General features: G+C 45.3%; 1 protein-coding gene across 1 annotated transcript in view; it reads left to right on the top strand.

Moving 5' to 3' along the window:
- Positions 1-17882, top strand: part of DCAF1 (DDB1 and CUL4 associated factor 1) — a 67478-nt gene that overhangs the window by 1941 nt on the left and 47655 nt on the right. Inside the window, 4 exon segments of the mRNA XM_073591639.1 lie at positions 12753-12864; positions 12976-13052; positions 13397-13470; positions 15597-15710. Of these exon segments, the coding sequence (XP_073447740.1) occupies positions 12755-12864; positions 12976-13052; positions 13397-13470; positions 15597-15710 (375 nt within the window). The 5' untranslated portion in view covers positions 12753-12754.

The raw sequence follows: 17882 nt of genomic DNA, 5'->3' as shown, positions 1-17882 counted from the left end.
CATAAGGATTTGCAGTGATTTCTGCTTGTTGCTATGTGTAGAATGACAGTTTTTTATTGTGGGGTAAAAACAGAGCACTATATGGGGGGAGGGGGGTCTTTGACATCTGCTGCTGTGTCCGGGGTAATTAAAGCCGATCTCCAGCTTTACTTTTAATAGTTTGGCCCAACTATCTGCTACATTAACATGTGAGCCCCGCTGGGTGTGCTGAATATACTGTATGTGACCTCATCTCCATACAGTATACAGCAGTGAGATGAGACCTTCCCGTCTCCCTCCAAAACCGCATCAGTCTGAGCGGTGCTCAGCCATTCCTAGGCGACTTTGTATTTCTATCAATGAATACAAAGCTTCCTCTGATTGAGATCATGATATCATTGGCCCACCTCTCCAACTTGGAAAATCGGAGAGACGTTTATATTTATTGATGGGAATACAAAGCTGCCTAGGAATGGCCGAGTCGGAGATCGTGATGTCATTGGCTCAACTTAGCAAATCGGTAGAAGCTTTGTAGTCGGTGAGAGAATACAAAGCTGCCTATGAATGGCCTCTTGAGTGGTTGAGTCAGAGAGCAATGGCATCATTGGCCCACCTCTCCAACTCGGCCAATCAGAGTAAGCTTTGTATTCAATGGTAGAATACAAAGCTGCCTAGGAATTCCTCAATCACAGGCAGACGACAGTGACAGGGGGTGGGACAAACTGACACGGGGGGGGGGGGGGTTATGTATACAACAGTCTGCTTCATTTACATGGCCTAAATCGAACCCCCTCCCAAAAAAAAGAAAGCCTGCTCTGCCGGTGTCGTCCTTTTCCCGGCCCTCGTCACTGTCCTTTCTGCTGGACAGCTTGGCCCGCATGTCATTGTAGCAAAAAGTAACCCGAGATGACAAAATGTATTCTGATACTAAATGTAGGGCTGCAACGATTAATCGATATTATCGATAATAATCGATAATGAAAATCGTTGTCAACGATTTTCATTATCGATTAGTTGATCCGCACCTTCCGTCCGCCCGTCCGTCCGTTTAAAACCCCCCCCCGTCCGACTGTGTACAAGGCGCCGTTGTATGACGCCGCATGTCCGCGCCGCACGTCCGCGCCGCTCGTCTTACTATGTACAAGGCGCCGCCCTTTGACGAGGCACGTCCGCACCTCCCCCTTTTGACGTCAGCTCCCCACTGAACTTCTCAGCCCCGCCCGCTGCTGCCTCGAGGGAACAGAGAGGCGAGAAGCAGCTGTGAGGGGAGCTGAGCTGGCGATCACAGTGCACACCGAAACGAAGGTAGCCAACAGTTAATGTAAAATACACACACAGTACATTTATGATAAATGTTTATGACCAGTACCCCATCCTAGTATTACTGGGGGGGGGGGCCTTTATAGGTGTTCTGGGGGGGTGGGTAGAATAGTAGTGCCCCAAATTGTTTCCTGGGATTGGGGGAAATAGTGCCCTATTGGTGTTCCTGGAAGGGGGAGAAGAGTGCCCCATCATTGGTGTTCCCGGAGGAATAGTGCCCCATCATTGGTGTTCCCGGAGGAATAGTCATAGTGCCCCATCATTGGTGTTCCCGGAGGAATAGTGCCCCATCATTGGTGTTCCCGGAGGAATAGTGCCCCATCATTGGTGTTCCCGGAGGAATAGTGCCCCATCATTGGTGTTCCCGGAGGAATAGTGCCCCATCATTGGTGTTCCCGGAGGAATAGTGCCCCCTCATTGGTGTTCCCGGAGGAATAGTGCCCCCTCATTGGTGGTTCCGGAGGAATAGTGCCCCCTCATTGGTGTTCCTGGAGGAATAGTGCCCCCTCATTGGTGTTCCTGGAGGAATAGTGCCCCCTCATTGGTGTTCCTGGAGGAATAGTGCCCCATCATTGGTGGTTCCGGAGGAATAGTGCCCCATCATTGGTGTTCCCGGAGGAATAGTGCCCCATCATTGGTGTTCCTGGGAGGAATCGTGCCCCATCATTGGTGTTCCTGGGAGGAATCGTGCCCCATTATTGGTGTTCCTGGGAGGAATAGTGTCCCATTATTGGTGTTCCTGGGAGGAATAGTGTCCCACCATTAGTGTTCCTGGGAGGAATAGTGCCCCATCATTGGTGTTCCTGGGAGGAATAGTGCCCATTTATTGGTGTTCCCGGGAGAAATAGTGCCCCATCATTGGTGTTCCTGGGAGGAATAGCACCCCATCATTAGTGTTCCCGTGAGGAATAGCACCCCATCATTGCTGTTCCCTGGAGGAATAATGCCCCATCATTGCTGTTCCTGGGAGTTATAATGCCCCATCATTGCTGTTCCCGGGAGCCCCGAGCATGTTAACATGTTAACTTTTTTACATTCAAACACAAAGTTTCTTGAACAGTTATAGTTCACCTCTTTTCAGAATATTTGTTGTTTTTGTACTACTGCAAAGTTGTGTAATGTTAATGTTAAACGTTTGTTATGCTGCAGTTTGAGTGTAACACTCAGTTTTTTCATCATTACTTTTAAATAAACCAAAAAAATGACACATTACGTTTTTTTTCTGATTTTATCCGATTAATCGAAAAAATAATCGGTCGATTAATCGATTATGAAAATAATCGTTAGTTGCAGCCCTAACTAAATGCATTTATTACACGTATTATCAGCTCAGTGTGTTACTATTATCTTGTTTTGTTTTTGAGTCTGACTCAGATTTGTCGTGCAAACGGTAATTGTTGCAAATCATCATTCCGGCTTTTAATGATGGTGCATTTGGGAGTAGGTTGTTGGTGATACTGAACACACGCTGTGTAATGACATTGTCTCTTCTATTTCTGTACACTGTAATTATTTTAATAAAAAAAAAAAGAAAAAAAAATTCCAAGTACCTTTTTTTTTTTTTTTCCTATTGGATACCCAGCTGTCACATGACCCAGCTGTCACATGACCCAGCTCTCTCCAAGCCGGTCTGCAGGGAAACAGAAGTAGGAGCTTCTAGTTCTCTGCTGCTGGTCACATGTTTAAAAAAAAAAAAAAGCATTTGGAATACGGAGCAAAAATAAATAGTATCAAATGTTATAAGTTGTCATAGAAATATGTGTGTGAATCTCCCTTACCGGGGCACAGACAGCAATAGAAACATGGCAAGGGTTCTAATCCCTCTCCATTCAAAACTAAAAACATAAGTTTTGGTTTTGAATGGTTTTAGTTTCTCCTTTTTGGTTATACTTTTTTAATTTATATTGAAAAACTTGTGGGTTTAGTGCTGTATTTTTTTTGTTGCTCCTTGTTAGTTTTTTTTTTTTTTTTTTTTTTTTTAATATTTTCAACTTTTAGTTCTATTTTGTATGACGGTTTGTCTCCATGTCATTCTGTACTTGTAAACCAAAAAAATAAATAAATCTTTTACATTTTAAAATTTGATTTAAAAAAAAAAAAAAATGTGATTGAAAACAGCAGGTTTAGAAACTGTTTTTTTTTTTTTTTTTTTTTTGCTGTCTGTATCCCTTCTGGTGATTTTTGTCATTGGTACAGAAAGATGGAAAATCCAATGTGTGTGTTTTTTTTTTTTTTTTTTGAGTTGTCACCAGAACAGGAAGCAAGAGAGAAATCTTCCAATGGGGACACCTGTTCTGGTGAAAACCGTTCTCCTACGTGATTGTTGTGTGAATGTCAGGACTGATGGATCAGAAATACAAATCCTTTGGCAGGCAGAGCAGGTCCCCCTGTATATTCAGCTCCTAGCCTGGAGTTCTGCGTCCCGTCCGCGCTATAGCCGAATGACGGCTGCAGCGCGGACCTACTTTGCCGGGACGGCGTCAATTGACGTCCTCCCGTGCTCGAGCGGCCTGCGCGCCCCCTGCATGCTCTGTGATCAGCCAGTCTGAGACTCGGCTGATCGCAGATCGGGGGTCGATCCCGACCCCTTTACCACATGATCAGCTGTCAGCCAATGACAGCTGATCATGTGATGTAAACAGAGCCGGTAATCGGCTATTTTTTTTTCTCCTCGCGCTACCAGCGTGAGGAGAATAAAAAAAAAAAGCCGATCACCGGCGGCTGTGAGAGGGACAACAGTCCCGATCGTGGAGAGGCTCTGCAGAGTCATCTGTGCCAACTATAAATGTCACCAATCAGAGCCGCCTTATCAGTGCAGCCTCATCAGCGAATATCAATGAAGGAGAAAAAATTACCTGTTTGCAAAATTTTTTTTTTTTTTTTTTTTTAGCAAAGCCCCGGACAAATTGGCTGGCCGAAGACCAGAGCACTTTTTGCGATTCGCCACTGCGTCGCTTTAACTGACAATTGCGCGGTCGTGCGACGTGGCTCCCGAGCAAAATTGACATCATTTTTTTTTTTTTTTTTTTCTCCCACAAATAGAGCTTTCTTTTGGTGGTATTTGATCACCTCTGCGGTTTTTATTTTTTGCGCTATAAACAAAAAAAGCGAAAATTTTGAAAAAACGCATTATTTTTTACTTTTTGCTATAATAAATATCCGCCCCCCCCAAAAAAATATTATTTTTTCCCTCTGTTTAGGTCGATACATATTCTTGGTAAAAAAAAAAAAAATCGCAATAAGCGTTTATTGATTGGTTTGCGCAAAAGTTATAGCGTCTACAAAATAGGGGATAGATTTATGGCATTTATATTTATTTATTTTTGACTAGTAATGGCAGTGATCAGTTTTTGTTTTTTTTTTGTTTTTTTTTTTATCGTGACTGTGACATTGCGGCAGACAGATCGGACACTTTTGGCGCTATTTTAGGACCATTGTCATTTATACAGCGATCAGTGCGATTAAAAATGCACTGATTACTGTGTAAATGTGACTGGCAGTGAAGGGGTTAACCACTAGGTGGCGCTGTAGCGGTTAAGTGTGTCCTAGGGAGTGATTCTAACTGGGAGGGGCTACGTGTGACACGTCACTGATCACCGCTTCCGATTACAGGCAGCTGTGCTCAGTGTCATTAGGCAGAACGAGGAAATGCTTGTTGACATCGAGTCCGCAGGACCCGCGATCACACTTACGGAGGTCGCGGCAGGGTCGCGCGCGCGACCACATAGCGGCAAATTTAAAGGGACGTACCTGTCCGCGCCATTCTGCCGACAGAAGTGTTTTGTGCGGCGGTCGGCAAACGGTTAAATACCACCAAAAGAAAGCTCAATTTGTGTGGAAAATTAAATGATAAAAATTTCATTTGAGTACAGTGTTACATGACTGAGTAATTGTCATTCAAAGAGTGACAGTGCTGATAATTGGTCTGGGTGGGGTGGGGGGGGTTATAACCCCGCTTTTTACTCTGAAATTGACAAAAAAAAAAAAAAGTGGTTTTGCCTTTTTAGTTCTAACTTTAAAGCAAACTAAAAGTGATCCAAGAGGTTCCAATCTGCTGGCAATTTTTTTTTTTTTAATTATTTTTTTTTTTTATTTTTAACAAACAGGACTATACATTCTTTGTACAGTAGAATTGCACAGAGCGGCTCTGATCCTCCTGTTCTCGGGTCTCCCGCCAGCACTTCTGGCTCCTCCCTCTTTTGCTGGTGCCCCCAGTAGGAAATTGATTCCCATGGGGGGGGGGGGGCATGCACTTGCTCCCGAGCCCCACTGCTGCATCCATTGGCACTGACAGTGAGACTAGCGGCCATCCCCTCCCCCCGCTCCCTCCTTACTAGAGTTGATTGACAGAAGTAGGTGCCAATGAGCACTGCCCAATGAGGAGGGAGACGGCGGCGAGGGCAGCTGCTCTCGTGCACCTCACTGGATCGTATCAAGTAGGAAAAGGGGGCGATCCTGCAGCAAAGGTTTTATTTTTTTACCTTAAAGCGGAGTTCCGCTGTAGCTACTGCTTTTAATATTAGGACACTTACCTGTCCTGGAATCCAGCAATGTCTGCCACGCCAGCTGAGGTGGTTTCCATTGGCTCTCGGGTGCTGCCACCACCATTAGTGGTAAGGGAAACCGACGGTTCCCCACTGCGCATGCGCAAAGCGTGTAGCGCCTTCTGAATGGCCTGGTGACGTGGGGCGGGGGGGAACTTCCGGGTGATCTCGCCATGGTGGAGGAGGCAGAGAAGTGGAGATTTCACTTTTGGGTGGAACTCCACTTTATTGTATAGAATGCATTAAGGTAAAGAAAAACCTTGCGGTTTTAGAACCACGTTAAGGCACTTTTCACATGTACGGCTATTCTGCCGCAGTTAAAAGCATGTTTTTTTTTTTTTCTGTGAAATTCAAGACTCCATGCACTGCGATCAGCTGCATTTGCACAGTGCGATTAGCTGCGGTTGCGTTTAGCTGCGGTTTGCCATTTCCATGGCAACCCGATAGGGTACCGACTCGTATTGAACGGGGATCCGACTTGTTTGGTATGAATCTTGAGGGGGAACTCCATGCCAAATTTTAAATAAAAAACCGGCGTGGGTTCCCCCCCCCCCCCCAGGGGCATACCAAGCCCTTAGGTCTGGTATGGATTTGTAAGGGGAACCCCCTATGCCAAAAAAATGGCGTGGGGTCCCCCCCCCCAAAATCCATACCAGACCCTTATCCGAGCACGCAGCCCGGTCGGTCAGGAAAGTGGGTGGGGACGGGCGAGCGCCCCCCCCCCCCTCCTGAACTGTACCAGGCCGCATGCCCTCAACATGGGGAGGGGGGTGCTTTGGGAGAGGGACCGCCCTGCTGGCCCCCCCACCCCAAAGCGCCTTGTCCCCATGTTGATGAGGACAAGGGCCTCTTCCCGACAACCCTGGCCGTTGGCTGTCGGGGTCTGCGGGCGGGGGGCTTATCGGAATCCAGGGGCCCCCAGATCCCAGACCCCCACCCTATGTGAATGAGTATTGGGGTACATGGTACCCCTACCCATTCACCTAGGGAAAAAGTATCAATAAAAAAAACACACTGCACAGGTTTTTAAAGTAATTTATTAGACAGCTCCGGGGGTCTTCTTCCGACTTGTATGTTTATATATATATAATTTTTTTTTGTTTTTAAATTTAATGTAAACACTGTTTTAGTTTTTTTAGTAATGTTCTTTGTTCTTGATGTACTTCTTTAAATTTCTTTTAATTTACTTTAATTTTAATGTGGCTTTTTTTTTTTTTTTTGGTAACCTGATCTAGTGTCTGAAATGACCTTAATAATAATAATAAATCACAGATTTGAAGTAAAGTTTTTAGCCACAGCAGAACACTTTTTTAAAAATGTTTTAGTAATTCTGTAGGAGATCAAATGAGAAAAGAAAAACAAGTAAGAAAACTTTTAAAATGTATATTTCAGCAGATCTAAAAATAAATGTGCTTCTGCGGTAACCACACACACACATTCATACATACATATGTGGAGGGGGGGGGAGGGGGATATACATACATATGTGAGGGGGGGGCCCTGTGCCCTGCTCTGTGCCGCCTGCTGGGACTGTTCAGTCATTATGCTGCATCTGTTGTGAGTGTCAGACATGAATTGTATGAAACATTCTTACCTGACAGCTGAACAATAACGGCGTTCTCAGGCTGAACTAGAGCTATAGACACATCATTTATAATGTATGAGAGCAACTGGGGGGGGGGGGGGGGCTCTACTGACCTCTCTGGAAGGAAGCTGTGGGGGGGAGTTACCTCTTTGCTGCACAGGGTGCCAGTCTTGTATATTGACAAGCAAGGACTGCAGTGGAGTCTCTTCGGCCCTGTACAGTACACACGGGCTCCACCTTGTATCAGAGCAGTGTGTGTGTGTGTGTGTGTGTGTGTGTGTGTGTGTGTGTGTGTGTGGCAAGGTTTTACAAAGCATTTGTATCCCGGCTGCTGCTATCCCACCTGCAGGCACTGACCCAGCATAGCAGGTGGAATAGAGGGAGATGCTGCTCTCCCCTCAGGAACACGGAAGCAAAATTATGTATTATGTCACTTCCTGGTGTAGCTGTCATTTTCCCCGGCTGTTGTAGCCAGGATAGAAGCTAATGGAACATGATCCGTGCTCCGTTAGCACAGAGGGGTTACAAAGTAACATTGTTTATAAACCTTGATCAGACAGGAGATGAGAGATACAAAGTAACATTGTTTATAAACATTGATCAGACCGGAGATGGAGAGATACAAAGTAACATTGTTTATAAACATTGATCAGACCGGAGATGGAGAGATATAAAGTAACATTGTTTATAAACATTGATCAGACGAGAGGTCCCTGTTCACACGGGCTGTCCAATCCGGTCCGCCTGTCAGTTCTTCAGGTAGACCTGATCGGAACCTATGGAGTGGCGAATGTCAGCGGTGACATGCCCGCTGCTATCCGATCCTGTCCATCAAATCCAGGCGGATGGTGGTCCTATTTTTTTTTTTTTTTTAAATTCGTCTGGCGGATTGGATGAAGATATCCAGGTGGTCTCACTTTTGTTGTCAATTTGTTACTGGCTGTGTGTTGAGTTATTTTGAGGGGACAGCAAATTTACACTGTTATACAAGCTGTACACTCACTACTTTACATTGTAGACAAGTGTCATTTCTTCAGTGTTGTCACATGAAAAGATAGATAGAAGAAAAGATTTACAAAAAATGTGAGGGGTGTACTTACTTATGTGAGATACTGTAAGTGTCCATATATTAAAAGTTGGCAGCTACAGTATTTGTAGCTGCTGACTTAATTTTTTTTCGTGGGTGGGGCGGACCTCCTCTTAAAAAAAAAAAAAAACTAAACCTTTTTCTGACATTTTGTTGTTTTACAAGTTAAAATCAATAATTTTTTTTTTTTTTTTCCTAGAAAATTACTTAGAACCCCAAAACGTATATATTTTTAGCAGAGACCCTAGAGAATAAAATGGTGATTGTTGCAATATTTTATGTCGCACTGTATTTGCACGGTGGTCTTTCAAACGCAATTTTTTTTTTTGGGGGGGGGGGGGATACACTTTAATGAGTTTTAAAAAGACGAAACCGTAAAGTTAGCCCAATTTTTTTGTATAATGTGAAAATTGATGTTTCGGAGAGAGAATCGTGATCTTTATTCTAAGCAAAAAAATTGATTCTCGTTTTGGTCAGAATGGTGCAGCTCTCTAGGTTCAGGCTTCATTCTTACCCCTCCTTCACTGCTTGGTGTATGACTGACCTAAATATCAGTTTGGTGGTTGTAGTTTTGCTCCGGATCACTGGATCGGTCAATCCCATTACTCTCTAAACACTGGAACATGACCAGCATGTATTGGTACTTTGTGTATGAACCTTTATCAGTATTACACAGCAGCCCGATGCTCAGTGTTATCTAGTGGTGAAAGTGAACTAGGACATGTTGGGGGGGGGGGGTCATGCATTGTCCACCACAGACACCAGCAAGTGCCCCGACTTTAATTTTTGGGGGTTGTAAAAGTTTTTCCTCCCTTGCTAAACCTGTGTACAATAAACCCCGAAACATTCCTCTCCTGGAAGTTGCAGGCCGGTAGTAGGTACTGTTTATTGTTGGTGTATGTAAATCTTCTCTCCTTTTTTGGTCTGCTGAACATACCCTTGAGGAACGGTGCCCCCGTCATTTGTGGGGGGAGGGAGCGGTGCCCTGTCATGGGTTTCGGTGGGGTTAGGGATGGTGCCCCTTTGTGGGAGGGAGCTGTGTGTGTGTGTGTGTGTGGAACGGTGCCCCGCTATGGGTGTCGGGGGGGGGGGGTGCCCCGCCTGGGTGTTGGGGGGGGAAACGGTGCCCCACCATGGGTGACGGTCGGTTTGGGCAGGGAGCAGTGCCCCACCATGGGAGATGGTCGGTTGGGGGGGGAGAACAGTGCCCCACCATGGGAGATGGTCGGTTGGGGGGGGGAGAACAGTGCCCCACCATGGGAGATGGTCGGGTTGGGGGGGGAGGAAACAGTGCCCCACCATGGGTGACGGTCGGTTGGGGGGGGACAGTGCCTCACCATGGGTGACGGTCGGTTGGTTGGGGGGGGACAGTGCCTCACCATGGGTGACGGTCGGTTGGGGGGGGGGACAGTGCCTCACCATGGGTGACGGTCGGTTGGGGGGGGGGGGACAGTGCCTCACCATGGGTGACGGTCGGTTGGGGGGGGGGAACAGTGCCTCACCATGGGTGACGGTCGGTTGGGGGGGGGGAACAGTGCCTCACCATGGGTGACGGTCGGTTGGGGGGGGGGGAACAGTGCCTCACCATGGGTGACGGTCGGTTGGGGGGGGGACAGTGCCTCACCATGGGTGACGGTCGGTTGGGGGGGGGGGGGGGACAGTGACTCACCATGGGTGAAGGTCGGTTGGGGGGGGGGGGAACAGTGACTCACCATGGGTGACGGTCGGTTGTGGGGGGGGGGGAACAGTGACTCACCATGGGTGACGGTCGGTTGGGGGGGAGGGGAACTGCCCCACCATGGGTGACGGTCGGTTGGGGGGGAGGGGAACGGTGCCCCGCCATGGGTGTCGGTGGGGGGGGAGAACAATGCCCCGCCATGGGTGTCGGTGGGGGGGTCTTGGGGGGGGGGGGGGACGGTGCCCCGCCATGGGTGTCGGTGGGGGGGTCTTGGGGGGGGGGGGGGACGGTGCCCCGCCATGGGTGTCAGAGAGAGGTGCCCCGCCATGGGTGTCGGGGGGGGGGGGGGGGGGATGGTCTTTTTGATGTAATATGGAGGAAAACTTAAACAATCCCTTCAATGAACCTGTTGCTCCCTGCATAACACACATGTGCGGCAGCAAAAGGGCGAGTTTTAACATGGCGTGCTCATGTGTGTCACTGGGTGGGCGATGGTTTTTGTGCTGACAGCGCACACGCTGCATGCCCCCAGCACAGAGTCCGAGCTGTCGAAGGCACCTCTCCGCCCCCACTAATGATTGGTGGCTGGAATGGCTCCCAGTCGTGATCATTGTGGCAGCCAATCAGTGGTCACACGATCGCTGATCCTTGCGCTCACTGCTACTCTCTCTCCTGCTGCAGGGAAGCTTTTCTTGTCTCCGCCCCTCCTAACTTTCTATAGTGGGTGGAGTCTGCTGTGCCCCTCCCACAGCTCTGCCCTCTGCAGACAATATATACAGTGCACTGCTACTTTTTTTTTTTTTTTTTAAACAAGATAATATTTCTGTTTTCATAAGTATTTGGTACACAGAGAGTGGATTTATATCCTTTGTGGCTGTTGAGGAATAGAGTTCATGTTTTTGTGTGCCCAAACGTCTAGAAGTGCTGAACGTTTGCTTAAACAGCCTAAGGATCAAATCAGATCTGACCCTCCTTGTTTAGGGCCTGAACAAATAATCGGCGTTGAACCTTTCCTTGTGTAAGTATTACACAACTTCTTCCTCCGCCAGCAGGTGGGAGCGTGCTTTCACTTTCACGTGCTCGGTGGCTCCCTCTGTAGGACATGACCGGTAATGTTATGTCTGTACGGTTTACTAAAGTGAACACTGAGCTCATTCTTATCCATGCAGAAGGAAATCCAGGGATGGGTACATGGACTGTCTGTGCTGCATGATTTGTGTGTTATGTAAAGACTCTGTGCAAGTGTTCCTGTTTAGACTAAAAGTCCATCAATGTAAAAAAAAGTTTTGTCCATAACACAGATGATGCAATCACTTTATAGTGAAATAAATGCATGTGAGTGCATGTTCTCACCACCTGAATGCACACACATGTACACATGCACACACATGTAGTACTGAAGGCTCTTTATTATACAGTCCAGTTGTATTAAAGCGGTACTCCACTCTCCCAACCCCCTTTGTCACCCCCCCCCCCCGACTTACCTGTAGTGCCCTTCAAAGCACATTCTCCATTCTCACTTACACAGTTCATCCATTTGTCCCACTGTCTGCTGTTCTGGTCCTTTTCAGCTGGCTGCTACTTCCGGGTGCAGGCAAGCCGCTCCAGAAACTGCTGGTGACTGAGTTAAGAACTGGTCAGGTTGCTACAGCCAAAGTCTATAGGACCCACTGGAGCATGCACGTCTAAAGGGATGCTGGCAATGTGTTCTTTCATCTAAGGCAGAGCTAGGCAACCTCGGCCCGCCTGCTGTTTTGAAGCTACAAGTCCTATGAGACATTGCAAGCATCTGACAATCGCAGGCATGACTACTAGAGGCATGATGGGATTTGTACTTTCACCACAGCTTGTTGGGGGGGGGGGGGGGGGGCGAGGTTGCCTACCCCTGATCTAAGGCTTTGGCTCAGAACTGTGTCAAATACTGAAACGAAGACTAGTTTTACTATTGGACGGAGAGGTGGAGAGATCCACTGTTCTGGTACCACACAGCGGGGGTCCCACTTCACCGTCTTGGTCTCCTTCTGCTGGCTGCTGCTTCTGGGTGCATGCAGCCGGCTCCGGGACCTGCTGGATGTTGCAGTCATTGGCTGTGCAATCTGTCCCGGAAGTAGATCTGATGGTGCAATTAAAAACATGCTTCACCTTAATGGGGAACATCCCGGGCTGAAGATCCTCTTTAACAACGGATCAACAGATTGCTACAACCAAAGTCTGTGCCACCCAAATGGGCAGCAGGGAGGAGCATACACATCTAAAGGGATGCTGGCCATGTGTTCTTTCATAAAAGAAATGGACTTCAGAGCTTTGTCACATGCTGAAACTGTCCAATAGGGAAACTAGTCTTTAGAGGTGGCGAGATTCATAGATTTCATCACGTGGCCTTAAGAGAAATTATGCACCGTATGGCCGGCTATTGTTGGGGTCTTATTTAATGGTTATTTGCAATAAGTATTTCTAATGGATTTACATACTTTAAAGAATATGATTGTATTATATTCCCATGAACTTTCATGATGCAACATAATTTTTTACATGTATATTGTCTTTTTGTGTTCCTAGACATGGCGTCCGCGGGGACATATGTGGACTCCAAGTCCGAGCTGACAGCCCTGCTGGAGCAGTGGGAGAGCGGACATGGCGGAGGTCAGGATATGGTGCCAATACTAACCAGGTGAGCGGGAGAAGTCAGACACAGGAAAACAAACCACATTCCTCTGATGAAGATCTGTTTTTATAAGTTGTAGAATATGTTGTAATTTTAGTCTTTGTCTCTCTCTCCTAGAATGGCTGAGCTGATCGAGAAAGAGACGGAGGAATATCGCAAAGGTGACCCCGACCCCTTCGATGACCGACACCCGGGTCAGTAAATGTATTATTGTGTCCTGTGAAGGCTGAGCGCTCTTTTATATATCCAACTTTGCAGAGTTTCTATGTAGAACCCGGTCAGCTGTAATCTGGCGGGTTCAAAAAGTTTTTCTGAATTGTTTGAGAACATAAACTTTTCCTGGAAGGATCTTATATTTTATGTGGATTGATAATTGGTTACTTGGTGCAGGTTTGTTTTGTTTGTTTTGTTTGTTTTGTTTTTGTTTTTTTTTTTTTTTTGTTTTTTTTGTTTTTTTTTTTGTGTTTTGTTTTTTTTTTGTTTTTTGTTTTTTTTTGTTTTTTGTTTTTTTTTATTTTTTTATTTCTTTATTTTGCAGGACGGGCAAACCCCGATTGCATGCTGGGACACCTTCTCCGCATTCTCTTTAAGAATGATGACTTCATGAATGCAGTAAGTTTTTATGGCTTTTTTTTTAAAAAAAAGAAAGAAAGAAAATCAATAAATAATAAAAAAAAAAAAAAAAAAAATTGTCTGGGAAAAATATAAACATGTGCAGTACATCTCTCCAATGCATATTTTCTCATCCTCCCCCCTGCCACATAGGTACTGTGAACTACGCAGAAGGCGCGGATGACGTCACTCGAAAACAAAAGCATTCAATAATTAAAAAATAAAGCATTAAACACTAAGAGCCCTTGCACACTGGGGCGGGGAGCGGCGTCGGCGGTAAAACGCCGCTATTATTAGCGGCGTTTTACCGCCGGTATGCGGCCGCTAGCGGGGCGGTATTACCCCCCGCTAGCAGCCGAGAAAGGGTTAAATACCACCGCAAAGCGCCTCTGCAGAGGCGCTTTGCCGGCGGTATAGCCACGCTGTCCCATTGATTTCAATGGCCAGGAGCGGTAAAGGAGTGGTATACACACCGCTCCTTCACCGCTCCGAAGATGCTGCTGGCAGGACTTTTTTTACCGTCCTGCCAGCGCATCGCTCCAGTGTGCAAGCCCCTGGAATGAAAGCAGCGGCACTTTTGGGGCGGTTTGCAGGCGCTATTATTAGCGCAATAGCGCCTGCAAACCGCCCCAGTGTGCAAGGGCTCTTAAAGTCTTTAGTGAACACATAAAGCTGAAGTAAACTATATCTGAGCATTCGTTAACTTTTGCCAACTTGCTGCCCGGCCACAATACATTTTACTGTGGCAGGGCGGCATGGGCAGGCTGGAACATGTATGTTGCCCAGCTGAGTGGCGTGCACCGCACCGCTCCCGCGACCGTTGTGTCCACCGCAGGGGAACATGTGACCTCCTATGTGTTTTACATGATCACAATGTGAACAAAGCTTTTACGAGTGAATTTTATTCATAATAGCTGTGATTCATGTAGTGCTGCTGTGATTGGCCCATAACTATCGCATGGTACCTGGGCCAATCCAATCGCCCTGTACCATGTGATAGCTGAGACCAGTCGCAGCACTCAATAGTAATCGCAGCTGTTATTAATGCAACCCATTCATGACAGTTAAAAACATTGCTTTTACAGTGATCATCACTGTAACAGCAATCAAAGTGTGGAAAAAAAAAAAACATTCTGATTACTATGATGACACTGCTCTGCTGAAGGTATGTAAAAAAAAAAAAAAAAAAGTTTTAAAATACATAAAAAATATTTTATTTTTATGATTATTATGAGTAGTAATTTTTGTTTTTTTGTTTGTTTTTTTTTTTTTTAGTTTTTATGTATATATATTTAAAAAGAATAACATGAAATAATAATATAGATGAAAACCTCCTGGGATATAGGACACAATTTCAGCCTTGGCCAGGAAGCAGGTGGAGAAATGTTTAAAAAAAAAAAAGATACACCTTCCTACCTATTGCTAGTAGCATAAGGATTAAACATAGGCTTGGTTCACACTTAATGCGGGTGCTGAAATGCGTGTAATCGAACGCCTTCCCGCACCAGCATCAAAACCGTACCGCAGTTATCAGAGCTGCGGGGGGTGCCTTTTAATTCTTAATGGCAAGCCCAACCCCCCCCTCATGCCCTCAAAAATGCAGCACAGTTTACTATGCCGTGAACCAGATATCGCTATACGGTTTCGTAGTAGTATAACGTGACTGCGGTGTATACAGGAGCATCATTATTAGGCAAAAAAGTCAAAGGAATATTTGGCATGACCCCCGGATTCTAACGGGTCTGGGTTACAAGACACACACGCATGTCAGAATGCTGCAACCAATGGTTCCAAACCAAATGTTGTTATATTTGGATGGATTTCCTCTATGAACATAGATGTGCTCCCTTTTTTGATGAAAGGGTAGCTTTCATCCTGCTTGGAATAAAGTTTTTCAAGTAAGAATGTTGTCATAATTTTGTCAGCTTCCAGGCCTGTGTGTAACCGTAGTATGCATTGTTTGGGGTGTTGAGTCAACGGGATGCTGATTGTATCCTAGAGGAACCTCATCACTTGCGTTCCTTGTGGCTTCCCCCTTTTTTTGATCTACTTTTTTTTTTCTCTGTGCCTGCTGCTTCCATATTGTCTGTACCTCTCATTCTCTAATTTTTTTGTTTTCTATTTAGCTGGTGAACGCCTATGTCATGACCAGTCGGGAGCCGCCTCTGAATACGGCAGCCTGTCGGCTTTTGCTCGATATCATGCCGGGTCTGGAAACAGCCGTGGTGTTCCAGGAGAAGGTGGGTCTCTATCCTTCGTTTTGTTGTGATATACAATTTCCATCTGGTATAGTGTGTATGTATAATATATTTTCTTTTTCTTTTCCCTTTTTATTATACCTTTTGCCTCCCCCAATAAACATGCAGTTTTCAAGAAATACCTTTTTTTTTTTTTTTTTTTTTTTTTTTTTTTTTTTTTTTTTTTAAAAACACCTGAAGGGAGGGGGATTTGGGAACCATGCAGCAACGTGCCTCAAGTGTTATCTGATTTGCGCTTTAACCACTTAAGGACCAGCCTCGTTTTGGATTTTAGGTGTTTACATGTTTAAAACAGGTTTTTCTGCTAGAAAATTACTTAGAACCCCCAAACATTATATATGGTTTTTCTTCTAACACCCTAGAGAATACAATGGCGGTCATTGCAATACTTTTTTTTTGCACCGTATTTGCGCAGCGGTCTTATAAGCGCACTTTTTTTGGAAAAAATTCACTTTTTTGAATAAAAAAATAAAACAGTAAAGTTATCCCAATTTTTTTTTTATATTGTGAAATATAATGTTACGCCAAGTAAATTGATACCCAACATGTCATGCTTGAAAATTGCGCCCGCTCGTGGAATGGCGTCAAACTTTTACCCTCAAAAATCTCCATAGGCGACGTTTAAAAAATTCTACAGGTTGCATATTTTGCGCTACAGAGGAGGTCTAGGGCTAGAATTATTGCTCTCGCTCTACCGGTCGCGACGATACCTCACATGTGTGGTTTGACCACCGTTTTCATATGCGGGCGCTACTCGCGTATGCTTCTGCGCGCGAGCTCGTCGGGACGGGGGTTTTAAAAAATTTTTTTTTTATTATTTATTTTACAATATTTTATTTATTTTTACACTGTTTTAACAAAAAAAAAAAATTGTGTCACTTTTATTCCTATTACAAGGAATGTAAACATCCCTTGTAATAGAAAAAAGCATGGCAGGACCTCTTAAATATGAGATCTGGGGTCAAAAAGACCTCAGATCTCATATTTACACTAAAATGCAATAAAAAAAAAAAAAAAAAAAAAAAAAAAAGTCATTTAGAAAAATGACATTTGAAAAAATATGCCTTTTAAGAGGCGTGGACGGAAGTGACGTTTTGACGTCGCTTCCGCCCAGCAGTGTCATGGAGATGAGTGAGCGCCATCTTGGCCTCACTTGTCTCCAGACAAACCATGGAAGAGGACGCGATCGCTTTCGCCGCTACCGACGGCTCCGGTAAGCGGCGGAGGGCACCGGATCGCTGCGGGAGGGGGGGGCCCCCTCTCCCGCCATCGATAAAAGTAATCTCGCGGCGAATCCGCCGCAGGGACCACTTTTATCTGAAAGCCGGCCGCCGCACGAAAACGGGGATACCGGGGTTATGGCATCTAGCTGCTGCCATAACAACGATATCCCCGTTCAAACTTAGGACGTATATAGTCGTGCGGCGGTCGGGAAGTGGTTAAAGTGACGATAAAGTATTTTTAACCACTTCTGCCCCGGAAGGATTTACCCTCTTCCTGGCCAGAGCACTTTTTGTGATTCGGCACTGTCGCTTTAACTGACAATTGCGCGGGTGTGCGATGTTGCGCCCAAACAAAATTGACGTCCTTTTTTTCCAACAAATAGAGCTTTCTTTTGGTGGTATTTGATCACCTCTACGGTTTTTATTTTTTGCGCTATAAACAAAGAGTGACAATTTTGAAAAAAAAAAACAATTTTTTTTTACTTTTTGCTATAATATCAAAATACCAAAAAAATATATTAAACTAATTTCTTTCTCAGTTTAGGCCAATATGTATTATTCTTCTACATAATTTTGGTAAAAAAATCGCAATAAGCGTATATTGATTGGTTTGCGCAATAGTTATAGCTTCTACAAAATAGGGGATATATTTGACATTTTTATTATTTAATAATTTTTTTTTTTTTTTATTTGACTGTGACATTATGGCAGACACTTTTGACACTATTTTGGGACCATTGTCATTTATACAGCGATCAGTTCTATAAACATGCACTGAGTACTATGTAAATGACACTGGCAGGGAAGGGGTTAAACACTAGGGGGCGCTCAAGGAGTTACGTGTGTCCTAGGGAGTGATTCTAACTGTGGGGGGGATTGCCTCACTAGAACATGACAGATCACTGCTCCCGATGACAGGGAGCAGTAGATC

Source organism: Aquarana catesbeiana, linkage group LG07, assembly GCF_042186555.1.
Source record: "Aquarana catesbeiana isolate 2022-GZ linkage group LG07, ASM4218655v1, whole genome shotgun sequence".
Classification (NCBI taxonomy): Eukaryota; Metazoa; Chordata; class Amphibia; order Anura; family Ranidae; genus Aquarana; species Aquarana catesbeiana.
The sequence above is the reverse complement of the archived record's forward strand: the minus strand, read 5'-3'. Positions and strand labels throughout refer to the sequence as shown.